Here is a 15634-nt window from a genome sequence, read left to right on the forward strand (position 1 = left end):
GAACGAGTTGGATGCAACCTACAGGTAGCCTGTGTGTATTTATCCCTATATATAATATAATAACCTACAGGTAGCCTGTGTGTATTTATCCCTATATATAATATAATAACCTACAGGTAGCCTGTGTGTATTTAGCCCTATATATAATATAATAACCTACAGGTAGCCTGTGTGTATTTAGCCCTACATATAATATAATAACCTACAGGTAGCCTGTGTGTATTTAGCCTACATTTGAATAGTACCGTTGCTCACCGGCCGGCGGGAAGTCAACTAACAGCCCGACTGCGCCTGAACTGTTCAGTAAATGACCACAGTTCAGAAATGTCTTTGTCCTCGTTCGCACACAGGGAGAAAGAGGGGAGCAGACATCTGGATAAACTTCATATTTGATGCAAAGGAAAACAAAACCATTTGTAAACCGTGTGGGGTGAAATTACTGGCAAAAATACAACAAACTTAAAGCGACATTTGGAGAACAGTCATCCCGAAATTCACGAGAAGGTAAGCACCCCCCACCCCCGGCTAACGTTACTGTATTAGCTAAACCCAAGCTGGTGTGTTTCTGAAATACTTCAAATACAATACAAGCTAAAAGAAACCAGTGTTTCACGTAGGTTTGTGGCGGGGGAGAACTGAAGTGTCTGATCATTGCAACGCTAACGTTAGTGGCTAGCTAATGTTAGGCACAGGTTAGCTAGCAACAAGTGGGGCTATGCTTGTGGCGGCTGGCGGGGGTATCTAGCGTTAGCTAGTCTGGGTAAGCTAGCTAAGCAACTACTGCTGCTGTCTAATGTTATACTGTAGCTAGATGGATAAGACACGAACAGTTAGCTACCTGGCGCCGCCATAGCCCCTCTCCTCCGGTGTGACGTTAGCTAGCCTGTGCCTGATGTTAGCTAGCCTGACTAGCCAACTAGTGCTGACATGATAATGTTATAGCTTGCTATATCAGGCACAAACACAGTTAGCATCATGATAATGTTATAGCTTGCTATATCAGGCACAAACACAGTTAGCATCAGACTGGGGGAGAGGAATGCTTCATTATGAAACTGTCTGACAGAAGCAGCCACGCTTCTGTCAGTCTGCCCCAGGGCAGCTGTGGCTACAGATGTAGCTTACCACCACCGGTATGACTGTCTGAATGAATACTGGACTCTGTAAAGCGCTCTGGGTTTCATGAAGGGCGCTATATGAATCCAACTTGATTGATTGATTGAACTAAGCCTGTTAAATTTGAGTTGTCTAAATCTATGGTAGATTTTGTCAACTAAAATCGTAATGATATTTAGTCAACTAAAGACTAAAACTAAAACAAGTCAGATGACTAAAATATGACTAAAACTAAATGGCATTTTAGTCAAAAGACTATGACTAAAACAAAATCATAATTTGCTGTCAAAATTAACACTGACACACACACACATCTTTCTCTCACACACACTTCCCAGGTTCTACACACATAAACATGCCCAAATCACCCTCTCCCCCCCCCCCCCTCTCTCTCTCTTTCTCTCTGTCTTTGTCTTTCAACATGAATATACATGAATTGACTTTGGACCAGGTCAGACATAAACCCAAGGACAAGCAGAGACATTCTAAAAAGACGCCTGTGGGAATCAGACCCAAGTCTGGGTACAGAGAGAGAGACTGTGGAGACAATAAATGATCATTAAGTCATATTAGTGACAACTTTACACTTCACTACCCTACATTATCACCCCCAACTACACACACACACACACACACACACACACACACACACACACACACACACGCTTCCCTATCTAGTTCATGACCTATGGAAAGGACAGACCATCTCCCCAAGTCAGGAGAGCCAAGGGGGGAGGCTTCTTCACCTTGTAGCCCAACTTAACTCACATTCCTCCTTCCCTTCGTCTGAAACACTTAAAACACAAACACACCAAAACAGACAAGGAAGCTCTGACCTATAACCTCAACAACAAGCTCACAGTCTGTTTCTCTCCAGGGACCAGGATGGTCTCACAAGGTTCCAGACTTTAGTAATAATGACAGCTCTGAGTCCCACTGCACTGTGAACTCTTCTGCCATGGATGACAAACAGTCACCAGCACAACCACACTGACATGCAGTGTAGGCCAATCATCAATAAACCCCTTTCCAACAAATACACAGAAAATACAAGCACACATACAAAGCAGCTAGAACTCTCAATTCTAACCAGGCATGAGCTAATTCACACACAGAGTCATCTTGAGTACTCAAATCCTTTGATTCTGGGTTTGATAGAAACACGTTTTGGAGGGTGAACCTAAAGACACTGTGATTGATGACTGTCCAGGATAAAATGTTTTGGGTAATCCATGAATGTTAAATGTAGATATATATTTTTACAGTTTTTCTTATTTTAATCTTGCTTTATCAATTATTTGTTTCATTTCAGATTTGGGAGGAGGCACTGCCTCCCTTGGCTACTCGCACCACACGCCACTGAAAAGCACTGTTATGGAAACATGAGCACCATTAGAAGAGTGAGATTATCACCAACTTCCTCAGAACAAATGAGCAGAGTATTAACATCATTCCATCCACCTGTTCTCTATGGATACCAACAACAGCATCAGAGGATCCAACACTGATACCAAAGCTTAGTGGGAGCAGATCCCCGTCATTACCACTTAAGAGGGCTCTAAAAACCTCTCCTCTCACCGGATTCTGATCAGGGACTGGACATGACGTGGTGCTGATCCAACAATTATGAGTGTGTGTGTGTGTGTGTGTGTGTGTGTGTGTGTGTGTGCATATGTGTGTGTGTGTGTGTGTGTGCATATGTGTGTGTGTGTGTGTGTGTGTGTGTGCATATGTGTGTGCGTGTGTGTGCTGTGTGTGTGCTGTGTGTGTGCGTGCGTGTGTGTGTGTGTGCATATGTGTGCTGTGTGTAAGTGTGTGTGTGCGTGCGTGAGTGTGTGTATGTGCGTGTGTGTGTGCATATGTACCCATCACTATGAATATAGTTCAAGTGTAAGCAGCTCTTAGGTGTTTGAACAGTTGTGACAGATTGTATTGTATTTTGTATGACCCCTGTTTTCTAGGCCCAAGTAGATAATGGTGGTGAACTCATCTTCAGTTAAGACACATGAATAATCAATGTCAATGTCAATACTCACATTTTCTAAGTCCAGGTCTGATCCTGATCTCTCCACCATGATCCACACTGTAGGAATAAGCAGAGGAATGATGAGGATGATGCAATGAGACGTTTGTTAGTTACAGGTAGATTGCAGGATTATGCAAAAACTACCAGACCTATTTTCCCGTGGAAGGGTGACTGTAGCACGAGCCAAGGAAGAACCCATTCAATTAGAGAGAGCGGATCTGAATCACGGGGAGGATCCAAATTCATTGAAAAATCTTTTTTCACTTTTGTTGCCCATGCCAGAGAGACCAGACCAGCACCTACGGGTACTTTGCCATGTTTAATACATCCATGGCTGTTTATCCCTGTATTTTCTGTGGGTATTAGGACCAAAATAATTGAATCATGGCATGAAGGCAAAGATCAACTGCTTTGAATTAGCTAGTTATTCTCATAGCTAGCCAGATTACTGCTGTGGGTCCTGTCATATGTAGCTATCTAGGTAGCTGAAATACATCAGAGAGCAGAGCTGAAGAGCCCCTGTGGGACCAACCCCAGCTGATGCACCACCAGTATATTGTTGACATTTGTCTCCTCTAGGTTCTCTAATGCTACTGCACATGCTGACAACATGCATCATGGGTGGAGGTCTGCACTCTCAAAGTGCCCTTCTGGTTATAGGGTGATTTGTGTCTGTTCTGTCAAGAGACTCGTAGGCTGTGAAAGTTGAGACCATCTAGTTCAGAGAGGGGGGCTACATAAGAGACACTGGGTGATGTTCTTCCACTTGATTTAAAACTCTCTCCTTACTTGAGTTTCTCCAGTCTCCAGTGTGGATCCTCCAGTCCAGCAGAGAGCAGCTTCACTCCTGAGTCTCCTGGGTGATTGTAGCTCAGATCCAGCTCTCTCAGGTGGGCGGGGTTTGACCTCATAGCTGAGGCTAGAGAGACACAGCCTTCCTCTGTGACCATGCAGCCCGACAGCCTGTAGAAACACATCGATACAAACACATTACTACCCTCTGCTGGTGAAAAGAGAGAGTTGAAGGATTATATTCCATCTTCCTACAGACAAATATTTGAACATTGGATCTGCCCTGGTTCACACATTGTCAGATTCTTGAATACAAAGTGATCTTTTTTGTCAGTCAATATTTTTGATATGCTTTCTCTTCCTTGTAACCCATGCTAAATAAGAATGCTCTTGCAAAAATATACCCAGAGTCTGACGACACCTGTAATCGGTGCAAGCAATCACCTGCTAATCACACACACACGTTCTGGTCCTGCCATGAGTTGACAGATTTCTGGCGCAAAATTTCCGGTACACTCAGTACTCGACACAGACCTCAGACCCGACCCACTCACTGCCATATTTGGGATCTCTACACACATAACAGCCACTCTCTCATCAGCAAAGCAGCGAGTGCTGGCTCTCACCTCCTTGCTAGCTAGACGTCTCATCCTATTCAAATGGAAACACCCCCGCCCCCCCCCCCCTCACACAGTAGCTGGTTGAAAGAGGTTCTTAATCACATAACGCTGGACAAGATAAGAATCTCAATCACTAACTCCAAACTATCATCTGACAAGACGTGGAAGCCCTTTATTGACTATTTGAACAATACTACTATCCCCCCAGATGACTAGATGCTGACCCCCCCCCCCCTCTACCTCATCTACCCCCCTTCCCTTTTCTGTACTGTTTGGTTTAGTGTGTCTGTCTCGTCTTTATTTACAGTTTATCATTCATTAATTTACTACATCCCTGCTTTCAGTATTGTTAAGTGCTTTGTCAGGGTTTGGATATGTGGGCAGGAAAGTGGGTGAGTAGGGTTTCGTGTTTTTGTCCTTTTGCTAAATATCAATACAAAAAACTTTGAAAGAAAGAAAAAGAATAGTCTGTTTGTGCGTCCTTCGTAGCACACTCTATTATCAAGGGATATGATGTGATATGATGAGGCCAGTGGCATAATGTAGTTACGATGGGCCCCAGAGTGAGCTTATTATGATGGGCCCTATTAGTGCACACTACTTGAAGCACACACAGCACACACACACTGTAGTCTATACACATTTTAACAACAGTGTGCTGTTGAATTAGCTAGCCTACGTTGGCTATTGTACTGGCGAAGTGGAGAGGTCAGAAAGCCATCAGAACCATGCGCTCACGCAGTAACAAACAGAGGCTCAATCAAATCAAGTCAACTTTACATAACTATGGCTGGGAAGGTTTAGGCAAAAACAACACATCAGCAAGCAAGTTGCTACTGTAGATAACTCGCCTATAAACTACTGTAAATAGTTGAGCTGTGGATAAGAGCTAACGATAAGTTTACTATTGACATCGATAAACTTTCTGCACTCAGTTTAACCAGGGCTTGTTGCTGTCGGCTTCACACAACAGAGATGCCTTCATTAGCTGATCTTAGCTAATATTCTTAAAAACATCTGAAAAACACGTTGGCTACACAATGAAACAGGCGCTGAGCGGCGACCTCACTCCATGATAACAACCTGCAGGGGCACGGCCTACCCCAAATCCCCTTGAGAAACACTTGTAGGCTAACATTACTCACCTATTTGAATGGCATTCCACTATTCTTGCATTGAGCAAAATCGTCGACAATGCCCTTAATATTGAACTCTTGGACTCTACCATAATGTATATATAACGTCTTGAAATGTACAGTACATCTAACAATAGCCTAATGTTATTGTTTGGACTTAATGTCAATCAATTGAGGTTCACATTTTTGAATGTGTGTCACTCAATTGAGGTTCAAATAGTAAATGGACTGCACTTATATAGCGCTTTTCCACCTTAGCGGCACTCAAAGCGCTTTACAATGGCCTCTCATTCACCCATTCACACACACACATTCACACACCAATGGCGGTAGCTGCCATGCAAGGTGCTAGTCTGCTCATTGGGAGCAATTTGGGGTTAGGTGTCTTGCTCAAGGACACTTCGACATGTGGACAGTCAGGGCTGGGATTCGAACCACTGACCCTTCGATCATTGAACGACCAGCTCTACCAACTGAGCTACAGCCGCCCCGTCAACAGTTCACCTTTTGCGCCTAGTGTACCATACTGTCTTGTGTCTGATCAAATAGAGACTTAACATTGGACAAGAACATACAGTATTACCCAGCAATCATCATTGCACATCTGTGTATGACAAAAATATGACACGTTTATTAATTGAATCGTTTTAAGTGTATTTGTTTATGTAGAATAAGCATATAATTTTGTTATTGAGTAAGACTTCTGCAGACTATTTTCTGGAGAGAAAAACATGAGGTGGGATGCCTTTTAGAGGGTATACATAGCAAATTACACTTTAATTTGAGTTCACGCTGCAGGTGTGATTCTGAAGTGGTAACTCACCCGTTCTCCACCTAAAACCTGGTTGGAGGCCCTGCTCTCTCTACGGGCCCTCTCACCCCACAGGCCCCAGTGCAACCGCACTGCCTGCAGTCTATATTCACCCCCTGTGAGAGGCTGTTTCTGAGCCAGGGAGGGAACACGCTTGGGGTTTCTAACAGCACAGCTAATGCTCAGCAGATAGCACCAAGCTAAAGCAGAAACAAGCTTGGTTGAATAGACCATTTCCGGTGAATTTGCACTTCCCCATGTTGTCGCTAGCTAGCAGACAGTGAGAGGCTCTGAGCATCCTGGCCGCAAACAAAACCAGATGCAGCAGTAGGCTACCCACAGTACCAGATGACCAGTAGGCTACCCACAGTACCAGATGACCAGTAGGCTACCCACAGTACCAGATGACCAGTAGGCTACCCACAGTACCGGATGACCAGTATGCTACCCACAGTACCAGATGACCAGTAGGCTACCCACAGTACCGGATGACCAGTAGGCTACCCACAGTACCAGATGACCAGTAGACTACCCACAGTACCAGATGACCAGTAGGCTACCCACAGTACCGGATGACCAGCAGGCTACCCACAGTACCAGATGACCAGTAGGCTACCCACAGTACCGGATGACCAGCAGGCTACCCACAGTACCAGATGACCAGTACCGGATGACCAGTAGGCTACCCACAGTACCAGATGACCAGTAGGCTACCCACAGTACCGGATGACCAGTAGGCTACCCACAGTACCGGATGACCAGCAGGCTACCCACAGTACCAGATGACCAGTACCGGATGACCAGTAGGCTACCCACAGTACCAGATGACCAGTAGGCTACCCACAGTACCGGATGACCAGTAGGCTACCCACAGTACCGGATGACCAGTAGGCTACCCACAGTACCGGATGACCAGTGGGCTACCCACAGTACCAGATGACCAGTAGGCTACCCACAGTACCGGATGACAGTTTTGAAGAGGCGAGCTCTAGACAGGATCTGAATCTGATAGTGAATGGAAACCTGACGCCAGGTTATGTTCCAACAAAGGTCCCCCTCCATGTCGATAGTCAAACTTTAGCTTTCAGTCACGTAACGTTTAGTTACCTTCAGCTTGCCATCTGTGGCCTTGTAGCTCTAACATTGATAGGCTAGCTAACATTAGTTAGTACTAAACCTTTTGAATCATACGATATCAGCATATCATGCAGCTATGAAATTGTCTGAAACTCAGCTTGCTAGCAAGCACTCTATACATAGCCTAGTTGGACTGAAACTGAACAAATCAAAACACAGCTAGCTATTAGCATTAGTGAGCTAGCTAGATACAGCATAGTCTACAGACAAACAGGAGCGTTCAGTAGCAGCTAGCGCTCTTGCTGGCTAACTAGCTAGCTTCTAAAGGCTAACGTTATTCTAGCTATTCTACTGAGCGCCCGTTTGTAGATGCTACAGCCTATCAGAGCTAGCTGTGTTTGGCTTTGTTCCCGCTTTCAGTCCCAGCAGCTTGAACACCACATCATCCCTTACGTGGGCCAATGTTCCCTCAGGGATGGGCAACTGGCGGCACGCTGGCCGCATACGGCCCCCGCCCCCACTCAATGCGTAGCCTCGCGTCTCTCCTCGGGGAGGAGGGCCTGGTATCTATTAGCCTCGCGTCTCTCCTCGGGGAGGAGGGCCTGGTATCTATTAGCCTCGCGTCTCTCCTCGGGGAGGAGGGCCTGGTATCTATTAGCCTTGCGTCTCTCCTCGGGGAGGAGGGCCTGGTATCTATTAGCCTCGCGTCTCTCCTCGGGGAGGAGGGCCTGGTATCTATTAGCCTCGCGTCTCTCCTCGGGGAGGAGGGCCTGGTATCTATTAGCCTCGCGTCTCTCCTCGTAGAGGAGGGCCTGGTATCTATTAGCCTCGCGTCTCTCCTCGGGGAGGAGGGCCTGGTATCTATTAGCCTCGCGTCTCTCCTCGTAGAGGAGGGCCTGGTATCTATTAGCCTCGCGTCTCTCCTCGGGGAGGAGGGCCTGGTATCTATTAGCCTCGCGTCTCTCCTCGGGGAGGAGGGCCTGGTATCTATTAGCCTCGCGTCTCTCCTCGTAGAGGAGGGCCTGGTATCTATTAGCCTCGCGTCTCTCCTCGTAGAGGAGGGCCTGGTATCTATTAGCCTCGCGTCTCTCCTCGTAGAGGAGGGCCTGGTATCTATTAGCCTCGCGTCTCTCCTCGGGGAGGAGGGCCTGGTATCTATTAGCCTCGCGTCTCTCCTCGGGGAGGAGGGCCTGGTATCTATTAGCCTCGCGTCTCTCCTCGGGGAGGAGGGCCTGGTATCTATTAGCCTTGCGTCTCTCCTCGTAGAGGAGGGCCTGGTATCTATTAGCCTTGCGTCTCTCCTCGTAGAGGAGGGCCTGGTATCTATTTACTTTACTGCCTTAAGCCCGCCCCATCATCCGGCTCGAGCCTGTAGAGCCCGCCTCCAACATCCGCTTGCTTTATTTTTCCTTAACCGGTAGTTCTCCTCGCATCTTCTTTTACAAATTTCGTCGGTGTGATGCCTGGTGATGCCATCGCGAATGTTATCTACTCGAAACTTCACCCTGTGCAGCCTACAGTAAAAACATTACAACAACCGTTCTTCTTCCGGTCCAGACCGGATGATTATGCGATGCGTCATCGCGCTTCCGCTCTAGACCGGCGAAACAACACCGAGCGAGAAAGAGAAAGGCCCCAGACTGTCTAGAGCTCGTGAGTCAATTTCCAAATATCAATAAATTTCACCTGCTTTCCAAATATCAGTTTTTTGTCATTGACGGCATTTGTCCACATTTGAACCGTAGTCTACTGTCTACCGATAGAGGGCGCCAGAGCGCTGTAGCCCAGTACTGTTTCCTCTTGGTTTGCACTCTGCCGGCCTCCGCGACGACACCACCAACACCATGGATGACCAACACACGACGAAAACAAACATGAGCGGCCAAAAACTCACTCGCACTCTCAATGGCCAGCATGTTTGGGAACATTTACATCTGCGAGAGCAGCTTCTCAACAATGAAGCACATCAAGTCAAAAGAGAGAAACAGGCTGACAGATGAAACTCTGTTCCAGCTCATGCAGATTGATGCACAAACATTGACATTGAGTCCATTGTACGTCAGCAGGAGAGGCCGCAAGTATCTCATTAACACAGAACTTTATACTGATTCACCTGTGGGTGAAGGTTAATGGCTTTTGAGATGAATGCATGCTTATTGGAAACACGTCATGGTATGAGATGGCAGAGTAAAAATGCACTATGAACATGAATATTAGTTGGTGCACTTGGTGTCAGTGTTAACATTTGTACATCATTTTTGAGACCGTTGCACTGAAATAATGGTAGACTATACCACTCAGGAGTGGGAATGTTTTGTGCAGAGTTCATTAAATGAATAGAAGCATTAGCCTAGGTCCTACTAAATCCATTTATATATGAGAAATTGAAAGTCCATCCAATAAACTTTGATTACCGGCATATATTTAGTTCTTTTCATTAATGTAGTAACTATAATTGGCTAATTGAGTGATGGGGTTACAATATCCCACTGGTAGAAGTGCATGATTACAACCTGGCCCTCGGGTAGTGAGGATAAAACATGTGTCTCTCTATAATCAAAGTTGCCCATGCCTGCTCTAGGTTGTCCTCAGACGGTCCTCCATGCCTGCTCTAGGTTGTCCTCAGACGGTCCTCCATGCCTGCTCTAGGTTGTCCTCAGACGGTCCTCCATGCCTGCTCTAGGTTGTCCTCAGACGGTCCTCCATGCCTGCTCTAGGTTGTCCTCAGACGGTCCTCCATGCCTGCTCTAGGTTGTGCTCAGACGGTCCTCCATGCCTGCTCTAGGTTGTCCTCAGACGGTCCTCCATGCCTGCTCTAGGTTGTCCTCAGACGGTCCTCCATGCCTGCTCTAGGTTGTCCTCAGACGGTCCTCCATGCCTGCTCTAGGTTGTCCTCAGACGGTCCTCCATGCCTGCTCTAGGTTGTCCTCAGACGGTCCTCCATGCCTGCTCTAGGTTGTCCTCAGACGGTCCTCCATGCCTGCTCTAGGTTGTCCTCAGACGGTCCTCCATGCCTGCTCTAGGTTGTCCTCAGACGGTCCTCCATGCCTGCTCTAGGTTGTCCTCAGACGGTCCTCCATGCCTGCTCTAGGTTGTCCTCAGACGGTCCTCCATGCCCCAGAGCGTTCCAATGTGCTCCGTCTAGATCAGAGCGCTTCGTGTCTGACCTGTAGCTTGTCTATGTATTCAAACACAAACTACCTTTGGGAGAGGTGGACAAGTAGACTACTCTAAATAAAGGCCTCATTTTAAGATGAATGAATTCAATGCCTTTTAAGACTTTAAGGATCCAATTTCCAATTTTTACAATTGTTAAGACAGTTTCGGTGCGTACAAAAGCATTACACATTCATTTCATATCCTAGTTGCCTTACATGTCTTTAACATCATACCTAGAAATTTAATATAGCATTTCTCTTTTTTTCTTCTTTTTTTATATTTATAGTTTTTATTGTTTTGACAACAAAGACAGCTCGCAAGGTGACAACACGCTTACAAACAAAGCACACAACGATCAGCGACACAAAACAAGCGACAAACCCACAAAACAACAACGACAACCACATGCTCACAATACACAATAAGCAACAAACAAAAACAGGACAGCTACATTGCAATGCACAAAGCATAAGACAACAAGAACAGACACCTAACCAACAACAACACAAAAGACAGCGATGAAAACAACGACAATCACAATGATCTAGAGGAGGGGGGGGGGGGGGGGCACAGTGCATCCGTTTCCTGATTGCTCTACCTATCCACACAGATCGTCAGTCTGGGAATTAGTCCTATTTATAAGAGGTAGGATATTGGATTGTGTAGTGTTGAATACTGCTTATGTAGGGAAAAATACCTATGTTCTTGTGAATGTAGGAACAGCCTTAGTGTGTCCCAGAGCTCGCTAGTGTCCTGGTCCATGTCCCTGAGGATGGATGTGGCCTTTTCCATACTTAGAAGATGGAGGAAGTCCTCTAGCCACCTGTTTCTAGAGAAACAGCCTGGTTTTCTCACTTTCCAATTCATTAATATCAGCCGTTTGGCTGCGAGGCATGCAAGGGCAATCATTTTTTGATGTTTGACGTTTTGTATGTATTGTTTGACAGACAGACAGACAGACAAGTGAAAGCATTACCCTCCTCCCCCACAGGAATGGCAGAGGTAAAAATGATGATAATTAACACTTTTCTAACTATATGAGCCATTATTACATTATGAGCTGTTATGAGCGGCCCCAGTAAGGCTCATAATGTAATTACATTAGTATTTAGTAATATTACATTATCAGCTGTTATTACATTATGCGCAAATCAGTTAGTACGTTATGAGCGCATGGTTTCATTACATTATGAGGTGATTATTACATTATGAACTTTTGTTAGTTTATAATGTAATAAGTTATTACATTATGAGCCGTTATTACATTATGAGCCTTTATTACATGATGAGTTGCTACACAATTACAAGGAGCTACAATTGTATTAATAGTAAATGAGATGTGCTGTCATCTCTGCTGTAGAGAATGTGGAACCAGGTTATATTTACTCTGCAGACCTGAGTGTTATTGGTATGGATCTGCATAATGCTGTGTCATGTATATATTGTTGACACTGAGGACACTAAACTAACACAACTAACACCAACTAGAGAGACTAGCGTTGCACTAGACCAGGGGTGTCAAACTCAAATACACAGTGGGCCAAAATTTAAAACTTGAACAAAGTCGCGGGCCAACATTGAACAAATAAAATTTTTAATATGGACCCAACCAAGTTTTACTTTAACATTGAATATGCACTTATCACTTTCGCTTTTGGTGTGCATCAATGGTGTGCACTAACATATGTGAATACGCCCTCAGACACAAGTGTTGGTGCTCCATCTGCTCAGTAGAGAAGCTTGTAAAATCCTGACTGTCCTACAGCCAGGCAGACAGACAGACAGCCGGCATGCAGACAGACAGCCAGGCAGACAGGCAGGCAGACAGGCCGGCAAGAAGGCAGACAGGATTGAATGAACAGGAACAGAGCAAACACAGCGGCCGGCTAGGTCAACACAGGTGTCTCTATCACAGTGAGACGTAACATAACGTAAAGCTTCTGTTTTCTGCCTTTCTTTTCGCCATTTTTAACACGGTTACAGTTGTAGTATGTGACTACTGTCACAGAAGAGAGGGCGTTTCTGGGTCCTGTCTTGATTGACACGCCAAAACAACAGCAGAGCATTATGGGATTTGTAGTATTAGCGGTGAATGCGCTGTATAATACTGGCGGGCCAGCTCTAGTAGTCATTTGGTATTGCCTCGCGGGCCAAATATAATTACACTGCGGGACAAATTTGGCCCGCGGGCCAGAGTTTGACACCCCTGCACTAGACTATTTGGTTAGTTTATGTGTATGGCATATTAACATTTGTTTATTGTTGCTGCTGGTATGGTACTGTAGGCCTACGTTGTAGATAGGCGCGGCATAATAGTTTTTCTCCTAGAGCGGCAGAAGTGCACGTGCCCGTCCTGGTCTAGACCCACGTTAGTTTGCCTGCAAGCCGAGGGGTCAGAGAGGCCAGTCCTTCTCTCCTACACACAGTGGCTGAGTACCTGGACTCCCCCTACACCAGGATTCTGTTCACAGACCTCATCTGCTTCTAATACGGTACACACACACACTGCTGAGTCACCTTCATGAACTACAGGTCAACACAACACTGATCTAATGGATTGAAGAATTCCTTCATCACAGGCCTCAGTACGTAGCTGTAATAATTCTAGATGGAGCATCTCCCCATCCTCTTCTGGGTACAGCATCATGGTAACAGAGAGGAGCCAACACTGATCAAGTATGCAGATGACATGACACTGGTGGCCCAGATAAGCAGACATGCCAACTGGTTAGGGGTGAGAAAGAGAGACGGAGGCCTGAGCAGAGAAAACACACCTGCTGGGGGGGATGCAGGGATTTATTTATTATAAGCTACCAAATGATCATTTATTGGATGATTTTTAGAATGACCCTGGTGCTGGTCACAATCTAACAGAATTACAAGAGCAAAATAAAGTTCAAAGTACAAATTTAGTTCTGTGGCTCAGGAGGTAGAGCAGATCATCCAATGACCGTAGGGTCAGCGGTTCAAATCCCGGCTCCTCCTGTCCACATGTCGAAGTGTCCTTGCGCAAGAACCCCAAATTGCTCCCAATGAGCAGGCTAGCATCTTGCAAGGCAGCTACTGCCATTGGTGTGTAAATGTGTGTATGAATGGTTTAATGAGGCCATTGTAAAGTGCTTTGGATATAAAGTGCTATATAAGTGCAGTCAATTTAACATTATTAACCCATTTAATGCAACGTAGGCTACCAATGATACTGCTCACATTTACAAAGGAAATGACCAAAAGGGCAGCAGCCCCACCAGTTACACAACTATTTGATGAGCTGAATTAGCTACTAGCATATATCCTACTCCTACCTGACGCAGTGGTAAGAATAAAACAGTTCACATACAGAGACGAGTCACATCTCCAATTGAATCCATTCCGCTTTCATTGCATGAGAACAGCCAAGTCTCTGAAAATCCATAGCAGGTTTTGCTCGTTACCCTGCTGCGGTTACCTTGCAGTGAGAGAAACACAGCAGGCAAACAGCTGAGTGATCGCCCAAGAGTGGCAGGCAAAATAAATGTAATTTGAGAGATTAGAAAAGTGGGGGGGTAAAGCCTATATTTTGAAATGTGAGGGGGGTATGTTCCTGGGCTTTACGACTGCAGGTAGGCTACTTTTGGGGGTTTCAGTTGATCTTCTCTATGGAGGTTTGTGGCTGGCACGCACTTCCACACAGCACTGTGGCATCTTGGCTTTTTCCAAACAGCAGGTCCCAGACTGGGCTTGCGCTGAACTGTGACTAGTGAACTGAGTTTGAACTCAGTTTCGCTTGCTGCTTTTTAACTGACTGTCAATATCCGCGCATACAGATCCAAACATACATCCACAGTATCAGATTCTCGCGCTCCACTGGCTCAATCCCAATGTCCACACTCACAGACTCACAGATTTATTATCTTTCTATGTAAGTCGCTTCAGGCTCTTGACCCCTTCCCCAAAATCAGATCTGCACGAATCACGTAGGTGGCCTATTTTGGATTCAAAACAGCAAATTTCACCGAAAAGTGACAATTGTGCATGTCTGGATAAGGAAGGAGCAGTCACTGTCCACATACTCTGAGTATGTCAACACCCTGACCTCCCGGATGGAGGAGAGCTCCTTGGAGCTGAATGTCTCTGAGACTAAAGAAGTGTTCTGCAGGGGGAGCCTCATACCTGACGCCCCAAATGTTCTTCCTCTAGCCCCGAACCTTTTTAGTCCCCCCAAAAACAAAAACACTAGGGAGAAAACAGACACCAAATACCCTCCTTAACATACACAAATCACCCCCTTCAAATCAAGCAGGAAGATGAAGTTCGAGTCAACACACTCACAACAACAACCCCCCCCCCCACACACACACACACAGTAGCACAGAACGGCATCAGCTCACTATCAAACATCAAGCCCATCTGCCCCCACCGTACAAATTGCCACCCCCAGACCCCACACCCTCTCAAACTCAGCCACATTGTTATTGATCACAAAATAGGTGTATTCTACCCTAAGAAGCAGAGACCCTCCCCCTAACCACCTGGACTGGGTCCGTGGCCCCGCCCCTCTCACCTTATTCCTCCCTGTAATCCAAATGGACAACTTAGCTCACCCAAACACAACATTGAGCTAAACACACTTTGCCCTCCTCCTGCACGTGTACTGTGGGCCCAAAACAAACAGTTCCTTAGAAAACACAAACCCCAACCTCACACATGAGGGCTGTAACAGCACAAACAGAGGAACAAGACAAACAGAAAACACATGAACCACCGTCTCCACCTCACCACCGTATGGGCCCCCCTCCCCCACCCCGGGGTCAAGCCCGGCCAGAAAGCGCTCGGTCATCAGGGCCCTGTGCACCACTCTCCACTGCAAGTCCCCTGTCCTTTTAGGGATGGGGGGCTTATACAGCACCCACAACCTGAA

At 46.0% G+C, this 15634-nt stretch overlaps 1 protein-coding gene across 1 annotated transcript in view; it reads right to left on the reverse strand.

Moving 5' to 3' along the window:
* LOC311320986 (uncharacterized protein) overlaps positions 1–15634 on the reverse strand; it is a gene marked incomplete at its 5' end in the record, with an annotated part of 67465 nt that overhangs the window by 17142 nt on the left and 34689 nt on the right. Inside the window, 2 exon segments of the mRNA XM_084452853.1 lie at positions 3153–3199; positions 3932–4105. Coding sequence (XP_084308979.1) covers positions 3153–3199; positions 3932–4105 — 221 coding nt within the window.

This window comes from Borostomias antarcticus, assembly GCF_949987555.1.
Source record: "Borostomias antarcticus genome assembly, chromosome: 18".
In the NCBI taxonomy this organism is placed as follows: Eukaryota; Metazoa; Chordata; class Actinopteri; order Stomiiformes; family Stomiidae; genus Borostomias; species Borostomias antarcticus.